Raw genomic sequence first — 15,559 nt, 5'->3', positions numbered from 1 at the left:
TGCATAAGTAATAGTATCCAGTTTTCTCTTTATTGTGTCTCTGTCGATGGCAACTGTCGGACGCGTGCTGCTCATGCTAGAAACGTTCTTTCTTGCCTTGCATTGTCTTATCATTCTTCCACTCCTTTGTGGAGTACAACGGCTGTGCAGCTGCTTTATTTTGCGCAGAAGGTGGGAGCTGCCGTCTCACTTTGTTAATGGTACTGACTAGGCTTGTTTTATTTGCCAGCAACTTGTTTACTAATGTCAGTGAAGTGAAGAAATGTCTGACCAGAAGCATGTGCCATATATACGCTCATTCCACCGAATGCTCCACGGACATACAGGATTGATATTAACACTTGCAGCTCATCAACAGACAGATCCCAGGCAGTGTCTCCTTGATGTGGGACAGTCCCTGATGTGCTGTAGCATGTCCATGTCACATACATGTAAACAACAAAAGCAGGTGAGTGCGTTGCTTATGTTGTTTTCTGCTTGAGACGTAGGGCCTGCTCTGTCAGTGGTGACATTCTCTCCAGCTTGTTCGATCCAAACAGTGCCATCCCTTTCTCTCCCTTGTCTCACAGTTTCATTTGGTGGTGTCGCGGGCACCTGCTCAGTGTGCAACGTTCTGCCTTTTTTTGGGCTTAGGCCTCGAAAGTGTAGGTTTAGGCTGAGGCTCAGAATCAGAAGGAAAATTATCAGAGATGTCATGATTCATTTCGTTCCCACCACCTGAGTCATTTTCATTCAGATCTTGGAGCAATATAACGCAGCATGTGCATCCATTCGTCTTGGTCTTGCTATTGTAAATTACGCACACTCACTGTGTAAACTACACCAAGTGTCCTGACTAATAAAACAGCTTGGATTCAGTGGACGGATATAGGGTACACTGTTTTGAGATGATAATTACAGTAGATAAATACAATAGAATGGCCCACCCTGTTCTTCATTCACAATTGATTACATTATTATTCATTGTTTGCTTCTCCTCACTCATCAACTCACCCATTCTCCCCATTTCTCCCCCTCATACTTTACTTAATGTATTTCATCTCTTGTTATACTGTATGTGTGAAATTAGTTTCGGTATAGTTTAGGTTCAGTTTCGAGGCAATTATCAGGGTCATTATGAACTGAGCATGGCACCTTCCAATGTCGAGAGAATGAGCGGAGCAGGCCCTACTGTCAGGAGAATGAGGGGAGCAGGCCCTACTGTCAGGAGAATGAGCGGAGCAGGCCCTACTGTCAGGAGAATGAGCGGAGCAGGCCCTACTGTCAGGAGAATGAGCGGAGCAGGCCCTACTGTCAGGAGAATGAGCGGAGCAGGCCCTACTGTCAGGAGAATGAGTGGAGCAGGCCCTACTGTCAGGAGAATGAGCGGAGCAAGCCCTACTGTCAGGAGAATGAGCGGAGCAGGCCCTACTGTCAGGAGAATGAGCGGAGCAGGCCCTACTGTCAGGAGAATGAGCGGAGCAGGCCCTACTGTCAGGAGAATGAGCGGAGCAGGCCCTACTGTCAGGAGAATGAGCGGAGCAGGCCCTACTGTCAGGAGAATGAGTGGAGCAGGCCCTACTGTCAGGAGAATGAGCGGAGCAGGCCCTACTGTCAGGAGAATGAGCGGAGCAGGCCCTACTGTCAGGAGAATGAGCGGAGCAGGCCCTACTGTCAGGAGAATGAGTGGAGCAGGCCCTACTGTCAGGAGAATGAGCGGAGCAGGCCCTACTGTCAGGAGAATGAGCGGAGCAGGCCCTACTGTCAGGAGAATGAGTGGAGCAGGCCCTACTGTCAGGAGAATGAGCGAAGCAGGCCCTACTGTCAGGAGAATGAGTGGAGCAGGCCCTACTGTCAGGAGAATGAGCGGAGCAGGCCCTACTGTCAGGAGAATGAGCGGAGCAGGCCCTACTGTCAGGAGAATGAGCGGAGCAGGCCCTACTGTCAGGAGAATGAGCGGAGCAGGCCCTACTGTCAGGAGAATGAGCGGAGCAGGCCCTACTGTCAGGAGAATGAGCGGAGCAGGCCCTACTGTCAGGAGAATGAGCGGAGCAGGCCCTACTGTCAGGAGAATGAGCGGAGCAGGCCCTACTGTCAGGAGAATGAGCGGAGCAGGCCCTACTGTCAGGAGAATGAGCGGAGCAGGCCCTACTGTCAGGAGAATGAGCGGAGCAGGCCCTACTGTCAGGAGAATGAGCGGAGCAGGCCCTACTGTCAGGAGAATGAGTGGAGCAGGCCCTACTGTCAGGAGAATGAGTGGAGCAGGCCCTACTGTCAGGAGAATGAGCGGAGCAGGCCCTACTGTCAGGAGAATGAGCGGAGCAGAGGGGGGAAAACCAATCAAATAATGACATTCCCTCCTATTTTATTTGTATTTTTTTATTTAACCTTTATTTAACCAGGCAAGTCAGTTAAGAACACATTCTTATTTACAATGATGCCCTACCCCGGCCTACCCCGGCCTACCCCGGCCTACCCCGGCCTAAAACTGGTTATAACTCTAATTCTGTTTGTGATATTAAGATTCTAACAATGACAGTGTGTTATATAGACTTATTTAGGAAAAGTCAAGGATGGAGGGGGGTATTTATGACCAGTCCAAATGACTGCTTTAGCGGTTTGAGTGTTAAACGCAATAGAAACCCATTACTTTTTCATGAAAATTGACTGTGAATTTAATTTTGCCATGTAAAGCCATTGATTAAGTTTTCATGGGGCAGTACAAAGTGTGCCTGAGTGTTGACATCAGGCAAGCTCTGAGCTCCGGTGCCCCACAGCAGCCAGTTACCAACAACAAAGCAGCAGAAAGAGCCTGGTCTGAAAAAGCAGGCCAAATTCCTGCCCTGTAGGACCCGGCTTAAAGTGTGAGCGGAAAATTTCAAAGGAGGAGAGAAGAGAGGAGAAAAGAGAGAAGAGGAGGCCAGACTGGCTGGTGTTGAGTGTGGGGAGGATAGCCGCCGGGGCCGTCGATACGGAGGGAGAGACGGAGAAAGGGAAAGAGGGGGAGAGAGAGAGAAATAGAGAGAGACCAGGCCCCCTCTGAAAGGATGGGGGGATCGTATTCCTCCCCTTAAAAGCGATGGGGCGGCCGCGTGGTGGAAAGAGAAGCCATGCACTTGATCAGATGATTAAACAGGCCCATCTCTATGGCTGAGGGCCACATCTCAGACAAGAGTCTGGAAAACCACACACACAACCATGTGAGCCATTTGACCCCACAGATACAAGGGTCTCCCCAACCACTCCATCCACCTGCTTCCCATATTCTGTTCAAGTCTTTGGTAACACCACACTCTACCTTTCCCACAGCGGATCGTTCCTTACGTAGTTGATAAGAAGGATGTTATCATCAGGAGATATACAGTACAGTACATCGTAAAACTCTCTCTCCTCTGATTGGCTGCTGGGTGTAGCCCATTACCATGAGCCTCAGCACCTCTGTTTGCTCATCTGCCCCCCACCTTCCCTCCCACCCAACCTCCCTCCCCCCACTCCCTCCCTCCCTCCCTTCCTCCCTCCCAGGGGAAACAGTTTGCTTGGCAGGTGTGTGGGTATTCTGGAGTAGCTGCTCTAGAAACTTGCACCATCTCCAGTGAACATAAATGGATGGTATAGAGCAAATGGGCTGACTGGCTGGGGGCAGGGAGCCCAATGCATGAGGCCAGCCAGCGATTGTTGAGCTGAGTTGAGTTAAGACTGTAGCAGACTGTAATCTATAGAATGGAATACAGTGGTATGTATGGCTGGTATAAAGCAGAGGCTATGGTGTATGTGTATAGGGAATGGATGGGGTCTGGATTCCTGCTGGATGGTTGTGTGAGAGTGTGTGCATGCATGCGTGTTTGTGTGTTTGTGTGCGTCTGCTTGTCTGGCATAGTGTCAGACAGTTTAAAAGCAACAGAGGTTGAGTCATTGAGTCATGTGGCATTCTTGCCTGTTTTCTCCCTGTTGTCAGGAAGAAGCTTAGTGCCCAGGAAAATAAAACAAACACTAACCCCCCCCCCAACCCCCTCCACCCACCTAAAATCCCCCACACAAAGACACACAGACACAGGAAGAGCGGAGGAGAGGAAAGAAGTACACAGCCGCCAAAAAACGTTTCTTTGAGTTTCAACAACAAGCAAGGTTTTACAAAATATAGACCTACATTTCAGTCTTAAAAGTAAAAATGGACTATAATGAAATAGCTAGAATGTAACAATTATTATATTGTCAATTGTCAGTCCATTTGACTTTGTAAGACTCCAGGCTGATGAACTAAATTCAACAATTCAAGGAAATGGCTTTCCTGATGAAATGCATTCCCATCACAAAATAAAACTTGCTCCGGTGCATAGTAATCAAACTATGAGTGGTAACTTCAAATTGTCAAATTGGATATATGTATGCCATATCTATCAGATCTACACTCAGTATACCAAACATTAGGAACACCTTCCTAATATTGAATTACACATGCTTTCAAGTAGAATGATAGATCTATAACTCTAATTTCTATGTGAATTTGGTTGGGACGCCCAAAAAGCTACACATTGCCACTTTAACAAGTGACATCGATAAGGGATCATGACTTTCACCTGGTCAGTCTATGTCATGGAAAGAACAGGTGTTCTTAATGTTTTGTACACTCAGTGTATATGGAATGCCTCCCGTCTATTCAATCTCATTGTCATTTGTCATAAAAGTCATATCTGTCATAATATTAATAATGGCATATTTATATTTAAAATGTGGTAATCTTACTCCAACTCTATGCAGAATGCATATTAAAATGTCATGGCTTTATTTTATCATCTTTATTTAGACCGTGAATATTATTATTGTCACTTTGATTAAAACACAAATAAGATTGCAATCAATTTGGAAAATATATGAAATCCTACATTTGAATAATACATTGCTGCATAGAGCACTATAGAAGATCCACACACACATGATTTCAATATGGTCCCACCAAACCCTATCAACACAATAAGCAATACTGTCAAAAATATTTGACACTTAGACAGTTATCACGTCAGTTTGCTAAGTGGCGTTGTTATTAAATATTGTTGAAATAAAGATTGGAAAGATATATTGTTTTAATAAGCCTATAGTGACAAGGATGGGACAAAATCACACCAATCAACACAATGCAGAGAAACAAACAAATGGTTGGTGGTGTGTTGCCATGGCATCAGGGGTAAACAGCCAATGGGCTGTGATTTCATGGGAGGGATTCATTAGCATGGAATGGGTTTGCAGGACACCGCGACTCTGTGGCCTGGTACACCCTGCAGTACACACACACACATACAAACACACAAAATACAAACAATTCACACTAGTGATGTCACCATGTCACACTGGCCCTGCCGCTGATGATGTCATCCATCAGCTAGGGTCTGCAGTAGGCTCAGAGTGAAGGGATTTGGGTGAAGGGGTGCGGGTGAGAGGACAGGGTAATGGCTGGGGATGTATAGGGGGCAGTGTGTTGTGGGGATTAACACTGTACTGTATATACATTTGATACATAGCAAATACATCCAGTAGATTTCAATGGGTGGGTCTGCAGGAGGAGTGACAGCGATGATGGAAGCCTAGCTCAGCTGGTAATGTGCAGCAACCGCAGGGGCCATTACATTCAGCACTATCAGAGAGCACAGAGAGCTTCACACCCTGTAATCTGGCCAACAGAGCCGACACACACACACGCACAAGATCTCAGTCTGGCAGAACACGATCCACCTCCATCACTAGTGTGAATTGTTTGTATGTGTGTGTTTGTTTGTATGTGTGTGTGTGTACTGCAGGGTGTATCTGTGGGTCAGATAGTAGACATTAAAGGAGCATGGTGGTGTAGTGCATGCTTGTGCCATTAACGTGCTTCTGCGTAATTAACAGAGCTGTTTCCATTGCAGGAGGCCGGCCCCACGCTGTATTGGGAAATAAAATGCAGCGCTCATTTCTAGGCCTAATTATTTATAGACTGGATGGTGCGGTTTACATTTTCAGGATATTGGTTTTGGTGTTTGTAACTCGCTCTATTGATTCCATTCAAAGCTAGCTGAGGGAGATTTTCAATAACCTCTTTGATCTCTTTGGGTTTGGTTTGTGTTCCATCCATTAAGAAATCATGTCACACACACACTTCTGACGGTGGGCGGACATCTTAGGAAAGAGAAAACCAATCACCAATCAAAAACACTGAATGATTTATTATTTTCGACTTAACACATTTGTCTCTCACTCAGAGGATATCTTTCTCGGGTTTTCATATTTTTTCTTTGACATTGGTGATTTACTGTCGGAGATTTTTTGCGGAGGCAATTAACGTGATGAGGTTGCTCAGAAGGCTACATACCCTTTCTCAAATTTCATGGCTGCTGTGGCCATGTAACAGCTAGCCTACGATGATGGCCTAGTTCTCTGGGTTGTTTGTACACAGCATTGCTCTACACCCCAGCCTTTAATACCTCCTAGACTCTCCATTTTGTGTGGCCGCGATTTTCAGAGCCCCCATGCTTAAAGGAAAGCTGCCACAACGTTAACGTGTGGGTGGCCTGCAGTCTCTCAGTCATAAAAACAGTAGGGAACAAGAGAGAGGGAGGAGGAGGGGATCTGGAAGAATGAATAGGGGGGTGGCTGTAAACTGTAAGACACAGTGTGTGTGTGTGTGTGTGTGTGTGTGTGTGTGTGTGTGTGTGAGTATAGTGTATGTGAGTCTGGTGGAGGAATAGGACTTTTTAGTGGTGTGTCTATGTGGTCAGAGTAAATCTCCTTACTCAGAGCTTTTTGCAGCAATGGGCTTTAACATCCCCACTCTCCTTGATGAGGCATCTTTCTTGTTTGTTCAAACCATTTATTATGTGGTTCTGCTGGCCACGGTGTGACACGGCCCGCTGTATTTATCGCCCGGCTGACAGTGGGGCGATTGATGAAGGGGTCTGAGCCCAAGAGGCTGAGGAAACCTTAATACAATGTAAATGACCCACTCCCATTTCCAATCTGGCCCTGTCTGCTCTCCTCACTGCCGCTCCCCATTAGTGTGTGTGTGTGTGTGTGTGTGTGTGTGTGTGTGTGTGTGTGTGTGTGTGGCCGAGGTCATTGCTAATGTGAAAAAGCCAGGCAAACTGAGAGTGGAGGGAGAGGGAGGAAAGGTCCCTACTCTTATTACATGCTGTTGTGCAGGGATGAAAGGGAAAAAAACAAACATAAAGGTGGAGACACACACACACACACACTCACACACACACACACACACACACACACACACACACACACACACACACACACAGAGAGAAAAAAATCCCTGACTGACTCAGCCAAGGTAATGTCAGCACCTGGCAATCAAACAATGTATTTCTATGTAAGCATTATCATCTTTCTTTGTTAATGATTTTAGCATATTAAAAGGGACTGCATACACAAGTAGATGAATCCTCCTTGCAGCCTGGGTTCATTATTTGTCCAATCCCAGCCCTGTTTGTTATTGAGCACAATCCTCAAATGTTTTTTCTTCTTTCACTTAATTCCAATGGGCAAATTGAGACAGACAATGTTACCTGAAGAAATGTTCTAGTGTTTGTTCTACTGAGAGGATAGAACAATATCTATTATATTGTGTATATTGTTGTAGCTGTAAATTAGGAAATGGTTATTGAGCAACAATTCCATTTTGAAGTAATGTTATATTGAAAAGTATAGGGTCAAACTGACTAGAAGTTGCTGTCATATTCATTTCCTGAACCGGTCTGGTGGAAGAAACAAAGTAAAGGTTGTTGTGGGAGAGGGAGGAGGGGTGGGAGAGGGAGGAGGGGTGGGAGAGGGAGAGGTAGGAGGGATGGGAGAGGAGGAGGGAGGAGGGTGGGAGAGGGAGGAGGGGTGGGAGAGGACAGGAGGAAGGGAGGGGGTGGGAGAGGGAGAGGGAGGAAGGGTGGGAGAGGGAGGAGGGGTGGGAGAGGGAGGAGGGGTGGGAGAGGGAGGGAGGGGTGGGTGGGAGAGGAGATGAGGAGGGGTGGGAGAGGGAGAGGGAGAGGGAGGGGAGGAAGGGTGGGAGAGGGAGGAGGGGTGGGAGAGGGAGGAGGGGTGGGAGAGGGGGAGGGGTGGGAGAGGGAGGAGGGGTGGGAGAGGGAGGAGGAGTGGGAGAGGGGGATGGAGGAGGTTGAGAAAGGGAGGAAGGGTGGGAGAGTGAGAGGAAGGAAGGGTGGGAGAGGGAAGAGGGAGGAGGGTGGGAGAGGGAGAGGGAGGAGGGGTGGGAGAGGGAGGAGGGGTGGGAGGGGTGGGAGAGGGGGAGGGGTGGGAGAGGGAGGAGGGGTGGGAGAGGGAGGAGGAGTGGGAGAGGGGGATGGAGGAGGTTGAGAAAGGGAGGAAGGGTGGGAGAGTGAGAGGAAGGAAGGGTGGGAGAGGGAAGAGGGAGAAGGGAGGAGGGTGGGAGAGGGAGAGGGAGGAGGGGTGGGAGAGGGAGGAGGGGTGGGAGAGAGAAAGGGAGGAAGGGTGGGAGAGGGAGAAGGGAGGAGGGGTGGGAGAGGGAGAAGGGAGGAGGGGTGGGAGAGGGAGGAGGGGCGGGAAAGGGAGGAGGGAGGAGGGGTGGTAGAGGGAGGAGGGGTGGTAGAGGGAGGAGGGGTGGGAGAGGGAGGAGGGGTGGTAGAGGGAGGAGGGGTGTGAAAGGGAGGAGGGGTAAGAAAGGGAGGAGAGAGGAGGGGTGGGAGAGGGAGGAGGGGTGGGAAAGGGAGGAGGGGTGGGAGAGGGTAAAGCGGGTGTCGATGGATTTTCAATCCATCCCAAAAATGAGTCGGATTAAGGTGTCTCCTTTTACACCCCTGTGTGTGTCGTGTGTGCATGCATGCCATGCATACATGTATGTGTGTGTGTGTTTCATGTGTGCGGAGCGGCTGAATGAAACGCATAGCCTAATCTGTCCCTTAAAGACATCTGTCACCAGCGATCACTGTTGTAGCGAGAGCAGGGAGACAGACACAACAGGCCCAAGGTCTGCCATTTATATAATCTCATATTTGCTATATTGAAACTAACACAGATAGTATCATTGCAGCTCCACTCTGAGAATTACATTTGCAGGTAGAAGTGTTGGCAAGAGAGAAGAGACATTTCCTAGCACCCTGTTCTGTTGCTCTCAGGTGCTGCTTTCAACTGCTCTCTGTGAAACAGACATCCCAGTAGCATATTTTTCCTTCAGACATTCAGGGAAGAAATGAATATAGTAAGATCTTCACCCACTCATTCTGTTATATTGTATTACAAAAGGCACTCTAAAACACTGGAGATTGAGGGGAGAGAGGCTGTGTGTGTGTGTGTGTGTGTGTGTGTGTGTGTGTGTGTGTGTGTGTGTGTGTGTGTGTGTGTGTGTGTGTGTGTGTGTGTGTGTGTGTGTGTGTGTGTGTGTTTGTGTCTTGTCAGTGTGTGTGTGTGGGAGGGGATGGGGAAGGGTTATCACAGTCGTCAGTTTTGACAAACTTGTTTGGCCAACTCTTCACAAGTTTGCACTGATTTGTGCAGTTAGTGTGTGTGTGTTCATATATGGGTGTTTACGTGTGCTTTGTATGTAATGTCTATACATAGGGAGGGGCAGGTTGGGTGTAGCTCATGGGAATGTATAGTATTCACCTAAACAATACATGTTATACCAGAACACACAGAATGTAATGCACCTGTACATAATAATGACTGGGAGATACAACATCCAACATCTCTCTCTCTTTTTCTGTGTTATGTGCTACATGAATATTTATGTTCATCTCGTTGTACAAAGAAAACCCATCTCGTCTATCTCTCTGTCTTTCTCTTGTAGCACCCGTACCCTTCTGAAGAACAGAAAAAGCAGCTAGCCCAAGACACAGGCCTCACCATCTTACAAGTAAACAACTGGTGAGTCAAGTCTTCATATCCTATCTCTGCCACCAGCATCGCTCTGCCTTTCATTTTCAAAAGCCTTTTCCTCCCTCTTCCCACTCGGCAGCCAAGACGGCTAAGACTCCTAAAGTGTGAAAACCGTTTATGTACACTCCCCCCTCCTAACACACACATACTCACACACAGACAGATACAGACACACACACACACACACACAAACACACACACACAAACTACCTCTGTGGCATCCCTGAATGCGAGCTATCAGGATGTTACGGCTTTATCTACAAGGTGTTTAGCATTAAGTCACCGGTCTCTGCTGTTTGATATACATATATTCACTTTGATATGGTTAAAGCAAAAAGGAGAGATCATACACTACCCCCCACCTTACCTCTACTACCAATACCACCAGAATACACTACCCCCAACCTTACCTCCACTACCAATACCACCAGAATACACTACCCCCCACCTTACCTCTACTACCAATACCACCAGAATACACTACCCCCCACCTTACCTCCACTACCAATACCACCAGAATACACTACCCCCCACCTTACCTCCACTACCAATACCACCAGAATACACTACCCCCCACCTTACCTCTACTACCAATACCACCAGAATACACTACCCCCCACCTTACCTCCACTACCAATACCACCAGAATACACTACCCCCCACCTTACCTCTACTACCAATACCACCAGAATACACTACCCCCCACCTTACCTCTACTACCAATACCACCAGAATACACTACCCCCCACCTTACCTCCACTACCAATACCACCAGAATACACTACCCCCACACCTTACCTCCACTACCAATACCACCAGAATACACTACCCCCCACCTTACCTCTACTACCAATACCACCAGAATACACTACCCCCCACCTTACCTCTACTACCAATACCACCAGAATACACTACCCCCCACCTTACCTCTACTACCAATACCACCAGAATACACTACCCCCCACCTTACCTCTACTACCAATACCACCAGAATACACTACCCCCACCTTACCTCTACTACCAATACCACCAGAATACACTACCCTTCCACCTTACCTCTACTACCAATACCACCAGAATACACTACCCCCCCACCTTACCTCCACTACCAATACCACCAGAATACACTACCCCCCCACCTTACCTCCACTACCAATACCACCAGAATACACTACCCCCCCACCTTACCTCCACTACCAATACCACCAGAATACACTACCCTTCCACCTTACCTCCACTACCAACACCACCAGAATACACTACCCTTCCACCTTACCTCCACTACCAATACCACCAGAATACACTACCCCCCCACCTTACCTTCACTACCAATACCACCAGAGTACACTACCCCCACACCTTACCTCCACTACCAATACCACCAGAATACACTACCCCCCACCTTACCTCTACTACCAATACCACCAGAATACACTACCCCCACACCTTACCTCCACTACCAATACCACCAGAATACACTACCCCTACCTTACCTCTACTACCAATACCACCAGAATACACTACCCCCCACCTTACCTCTACTACCAATACCACCAGAATACACTACCCCCCCTACCTTACCTCTACTACCAATACCACCAGAATACACTACCCCCCCACCTTACCTCCACTACCAATACCACCAGAATACACTACCCCCCCCCCACCTTACCTCCACTACCAATACCACCAGAATACACTACCCCCCCACCTTACCTCCACTACCAATACCACCAGAATACACTACCCTTCCACCTTACCTCTACTACCAATACCACCAGAATACACTACCCCCCACCTTACCTCTACTACCAATACCACCAGAATACAATACCCCCCACCTTACCTCTACTACCAATACCACCAGAATACACTACCCCCCACCTTACCTCCACTACCAACACCACCAGAATACACTACCCTTCCACCTTACCTCCACTACCAATACCACCAGAATACACTACCCCCCCACCTTAGCTTCACTACCAATACCACCAGAGTACACTACCCCCAACCTTACCTCTACTACCAATACCACCAGAATACACTACCCCCCCCACCTTACCTCCACTACCAATACCACCAGATCATACACTACCCCCCACCTTACCTCCACTACCAATACCACCAGAATACACTACCCCCCCACCTTGCCTCCACTACCAATACCACCAGAATACACTACCCCCACACCTTACCTCCACTACCAATACCACCAGAGTACACTACCCCCCCACCTTACATCTACTACCAATACCACCAGAGTACACTACCCCCCTACCTTACATCTACTACCAATACCACCAGAATACACTACCCCCCCCCACCTTACCGTCACTACCAATACCACCAGAATACACTACCCCCCACCTTACCTCCACTACCAATACCACCAGAATACACTACCCCCCCTACCTTACCTTCACTACCAATACCACCAGAATACACTACCCCCCCCACCTTACCTCCACTACCAATACCACCAGAATACACTACCCCCCACCTTACCTCCACTTCCAATACCACCAGAATACACTACCCCCCCCACCTTACCTCCACTACCAATACCACCAGAATACACTACCCCCCCCACCTTACCTCCACTACCAATACCACCAGAATACACTACCCCCCCACCTTACCTCCACTACCAATACCACCAGAATACACTACCCTTCCACCTTACCTCTACTACCAATACCACCAGAATACACTACCCCCCCACCTTACCTCCACTACCAATACCACCAGAATACACTACCCCCCCCTACCTTACCTTCACCTACAATACCACCAGATCATACACTACCCCCCCATCTTACCTCCACTACCAATACCACCAGAATACACTACCCCTACCTTACCTCTACTACCAATACCACCAGAGTACACTACCCCCTCACCTTACCTCTACTACCAATACCACCAGAATACACTACCCCCCACCTTACCTCTACTACCAATACCACCAGAATACACTACCCCCCCTACCTTACCTCTACTACCAATACCACCAGAATACACTACCCTTCCACCTTACCTCTACTACCAATACCACCAGAATACACTACCCCCCCCCCCACCTTACCTCCACTACCAATACCACCAGAATACACTACCCCCCCCCACCTTACCTCCACTACCAATACCACCAGAATACACTACCCCCCCACCTTACCTCCACTACCAATACCACCAGAATACACTACCCTTCCACCTTACCTCTACTACCAATACCACCAGAATACACTACCCCCCACCTTACCTCTACTACCAATACCACCAGAATACACTACCCCCCACCTTACCTCCACTACCAACACCACCAGAATACACTACCCTTCCACCTTACCTTCACTACCAATACCACCAGAGTACACTACCCCCACCTTACCTCTACTACCAATACCACCAGAATACACTACCCCCCCCCCACCTTACCTACACTACCAATACCACCAGATCATACACTACCCCCCACCTTACCTCCACTACCAATACCACCAGAATACACTACCCCCCCACCTTGCCTCCACTACCAATACCACCAGAATACACTACCCCCCACCTTACCTCTACTACCAATACCACCAGAGTACACTACCCCCCCACCTTACATCTACTACCAATACCACCAGAGTACACTACCCCCCTACCTTACATCTACTACCAATACCACCAGAATACACTACCCCCCCCCCACCTTACCTCCACTACCAATACCACCAGAATACACTACCCCCCACCTTACCTCCACTACCAATACCACCAGAATACACTACCCCCCCTACCTTACCTCTACTACCAATACCACCAGAATACACTACCCCCCCTACCTTACCTTCACTACCAATACCACCAGAATACACTACCCCCCCACCTTACCTCCACTACCAATACCACCAGAATACACTACACCCCAACTTACCTCCACTATCAATACCACCAGAATACACTACTCCCCTACCTTACCTCCACTACCACTACCACCAGAATACACTACCCCGACACCTTACCTCTACTACCAATACCACCAGAGTACACTACCCCCCACCTTACCTCCACTACCAACACCACCAGAATACACTACCCTTCCACCTTACCTCCACTACCAATACCACCAGAATACACTTCCCCCCCACCTTACCTTCACTACCAATACCACCAGAGTACACTACCCCCCACCTTACCTCTACTACCAATACCACTAGAATACACTACCCCCCCACCTTGCCTCCACTAGCAATACCACCAGAATACACTACCCCCCCACCTTGCCTCCACTACCAATACCACCAGAATACACTACCCCTACCTTACCTCCACTACCAACACCACCAGAATACACTACCCTTCCACCTTACCTCCACTACCAATACCACCAGAATACACTACCCCCCCCACCTTACCTCCACAACCAATACCACTAGAATACACTACCCCCCCACCTTGCCTCCACTAGCAATACCACCAGAATACACTACCCCCCCACCTTGCCTCCACTACCAATACCACCAGAATACACTACCCCTACCTTACCTCCACTACCAACACCACCAGAATACACTACCCTTCCACCTTACCTCCACTACCAATACCACCAGAATACACTACCCCCCCCACCTTACCTCCACTACCAATACCACCAGAGTACACTACCCCCCCACCTTACATCTACTACCAATACCACCAGAGTACACTACCCCCCTACCTTACATCTACTACCAATACCACCAGAATACACTACCCCCCCCCCCTACCTTACCGTCACTACCAATACAACCAGAATACACTACCCCCAACCTTACCTCCACTACCAATACCACCAGAATACACTACCCCCCACCTTACCTCCACTACCAATACCACCAGAATACACTACCCCCCCTACCTTACCTCTACTACCAATACCACCAGAATACACTACCCCCCCCTACCTTACCTCCACTACCAATACCACCAGAATACACTACCCCCCACCTTACCTCCACTTCCAATACCACCAGAATACACTACCCCCCACTACCCCCCGCGGCAGGGTAGCCTAGTGGTTAGAGCGTTGGACTAGTAACCGGAAGGTTGCGAGTTCAAACCCCCGAGCTGACAAGGTACAAATCTGTCGTTCTGCCCCTGAACAGGCAGTTAACCCACTGTTCCCAGGCCGTCATTGAAAATAAGAATTTGTTCTTAACTGACTTGCCTGGTTAAATAAAGGTAAAATAAAAAAATAAAAAAAATACCTCTACTACCAATACCACCAGAATACACTACCCCTCCACCTTACCTCCACTAGCAATACCACCAGAATACACTACCCCCCACCTTACCTCCACTACCAATACCACCAGAATACACTACCCCCCACCTTACCTCCACTACCAATACCACCAGAGTACACTACCCCCCACCTTCCTCCACTACCAATACCACCAGAATACACTACCCCCCACCTTACCTCTACTACCAATACCACCAGAATACACTACCCCTACCTTACCTTCACTACCAATACCACCAGAGTACACTACCCCCCCACCTTGCCTCCACTACCAATACCACCAGAATACACTACCCCCCACCTTACCTCCACTACCAATACCACCAGAATACACTACCCCCCTACCTTACCTTCACTACCAATACCACCAGAATACACTACCCCCCCACCTTGCCTCCACTACCAATACCACCAGAATACACT

At 48.5% G+C, this 15,559-nt stretch overlaps 1 protein-coding gene across 8 annotated transcripts in view; it reads left to right on the top strand.

Annotated features, from left to right (window-relative positions):
- LOC110505709 (homeobox protein Meis2) overlaps positions 1–15,559 on the top strand; it is a 119,600-nt gene that overhangs the window by 68,394 nt on the left and 35,647 nt on the right. For all 8 annotated transcript variants that reach the window (XM_036962753.2, XM_090221007.1, XM_036962752.2 and 5 more), the window contains exon 9: positions 9,770–9,846. In XM_036962753.2, coding sequence (XP_036818648.1) covers positions 9,770–9,846 — 77 coding nt within the window. The remainder of the gene's footprint in view (positions 1–9,769; positions 9,847–15,559) is intronic.

Source organism: Oncorhynchus mykiss, chromosome 25 (genome assembly GCF_057628025.1).
Source record: "Oncorhynchus mykiss isolate SJ-2025 chromosome 25, ASM5762802v1, whole genome shotgun sequence".
Classification (NCBI taxonomy): domain Eukaryota; kingdom Metazoa; phylum Chordata; class Actinopteri; order Salmoniformes; family Salmonidae; genus Oncorhynchus; species Oncorhynchus mykiss.
This window is presented reverse-complemented; position numbering and strand designations above follow the sequence as displayed.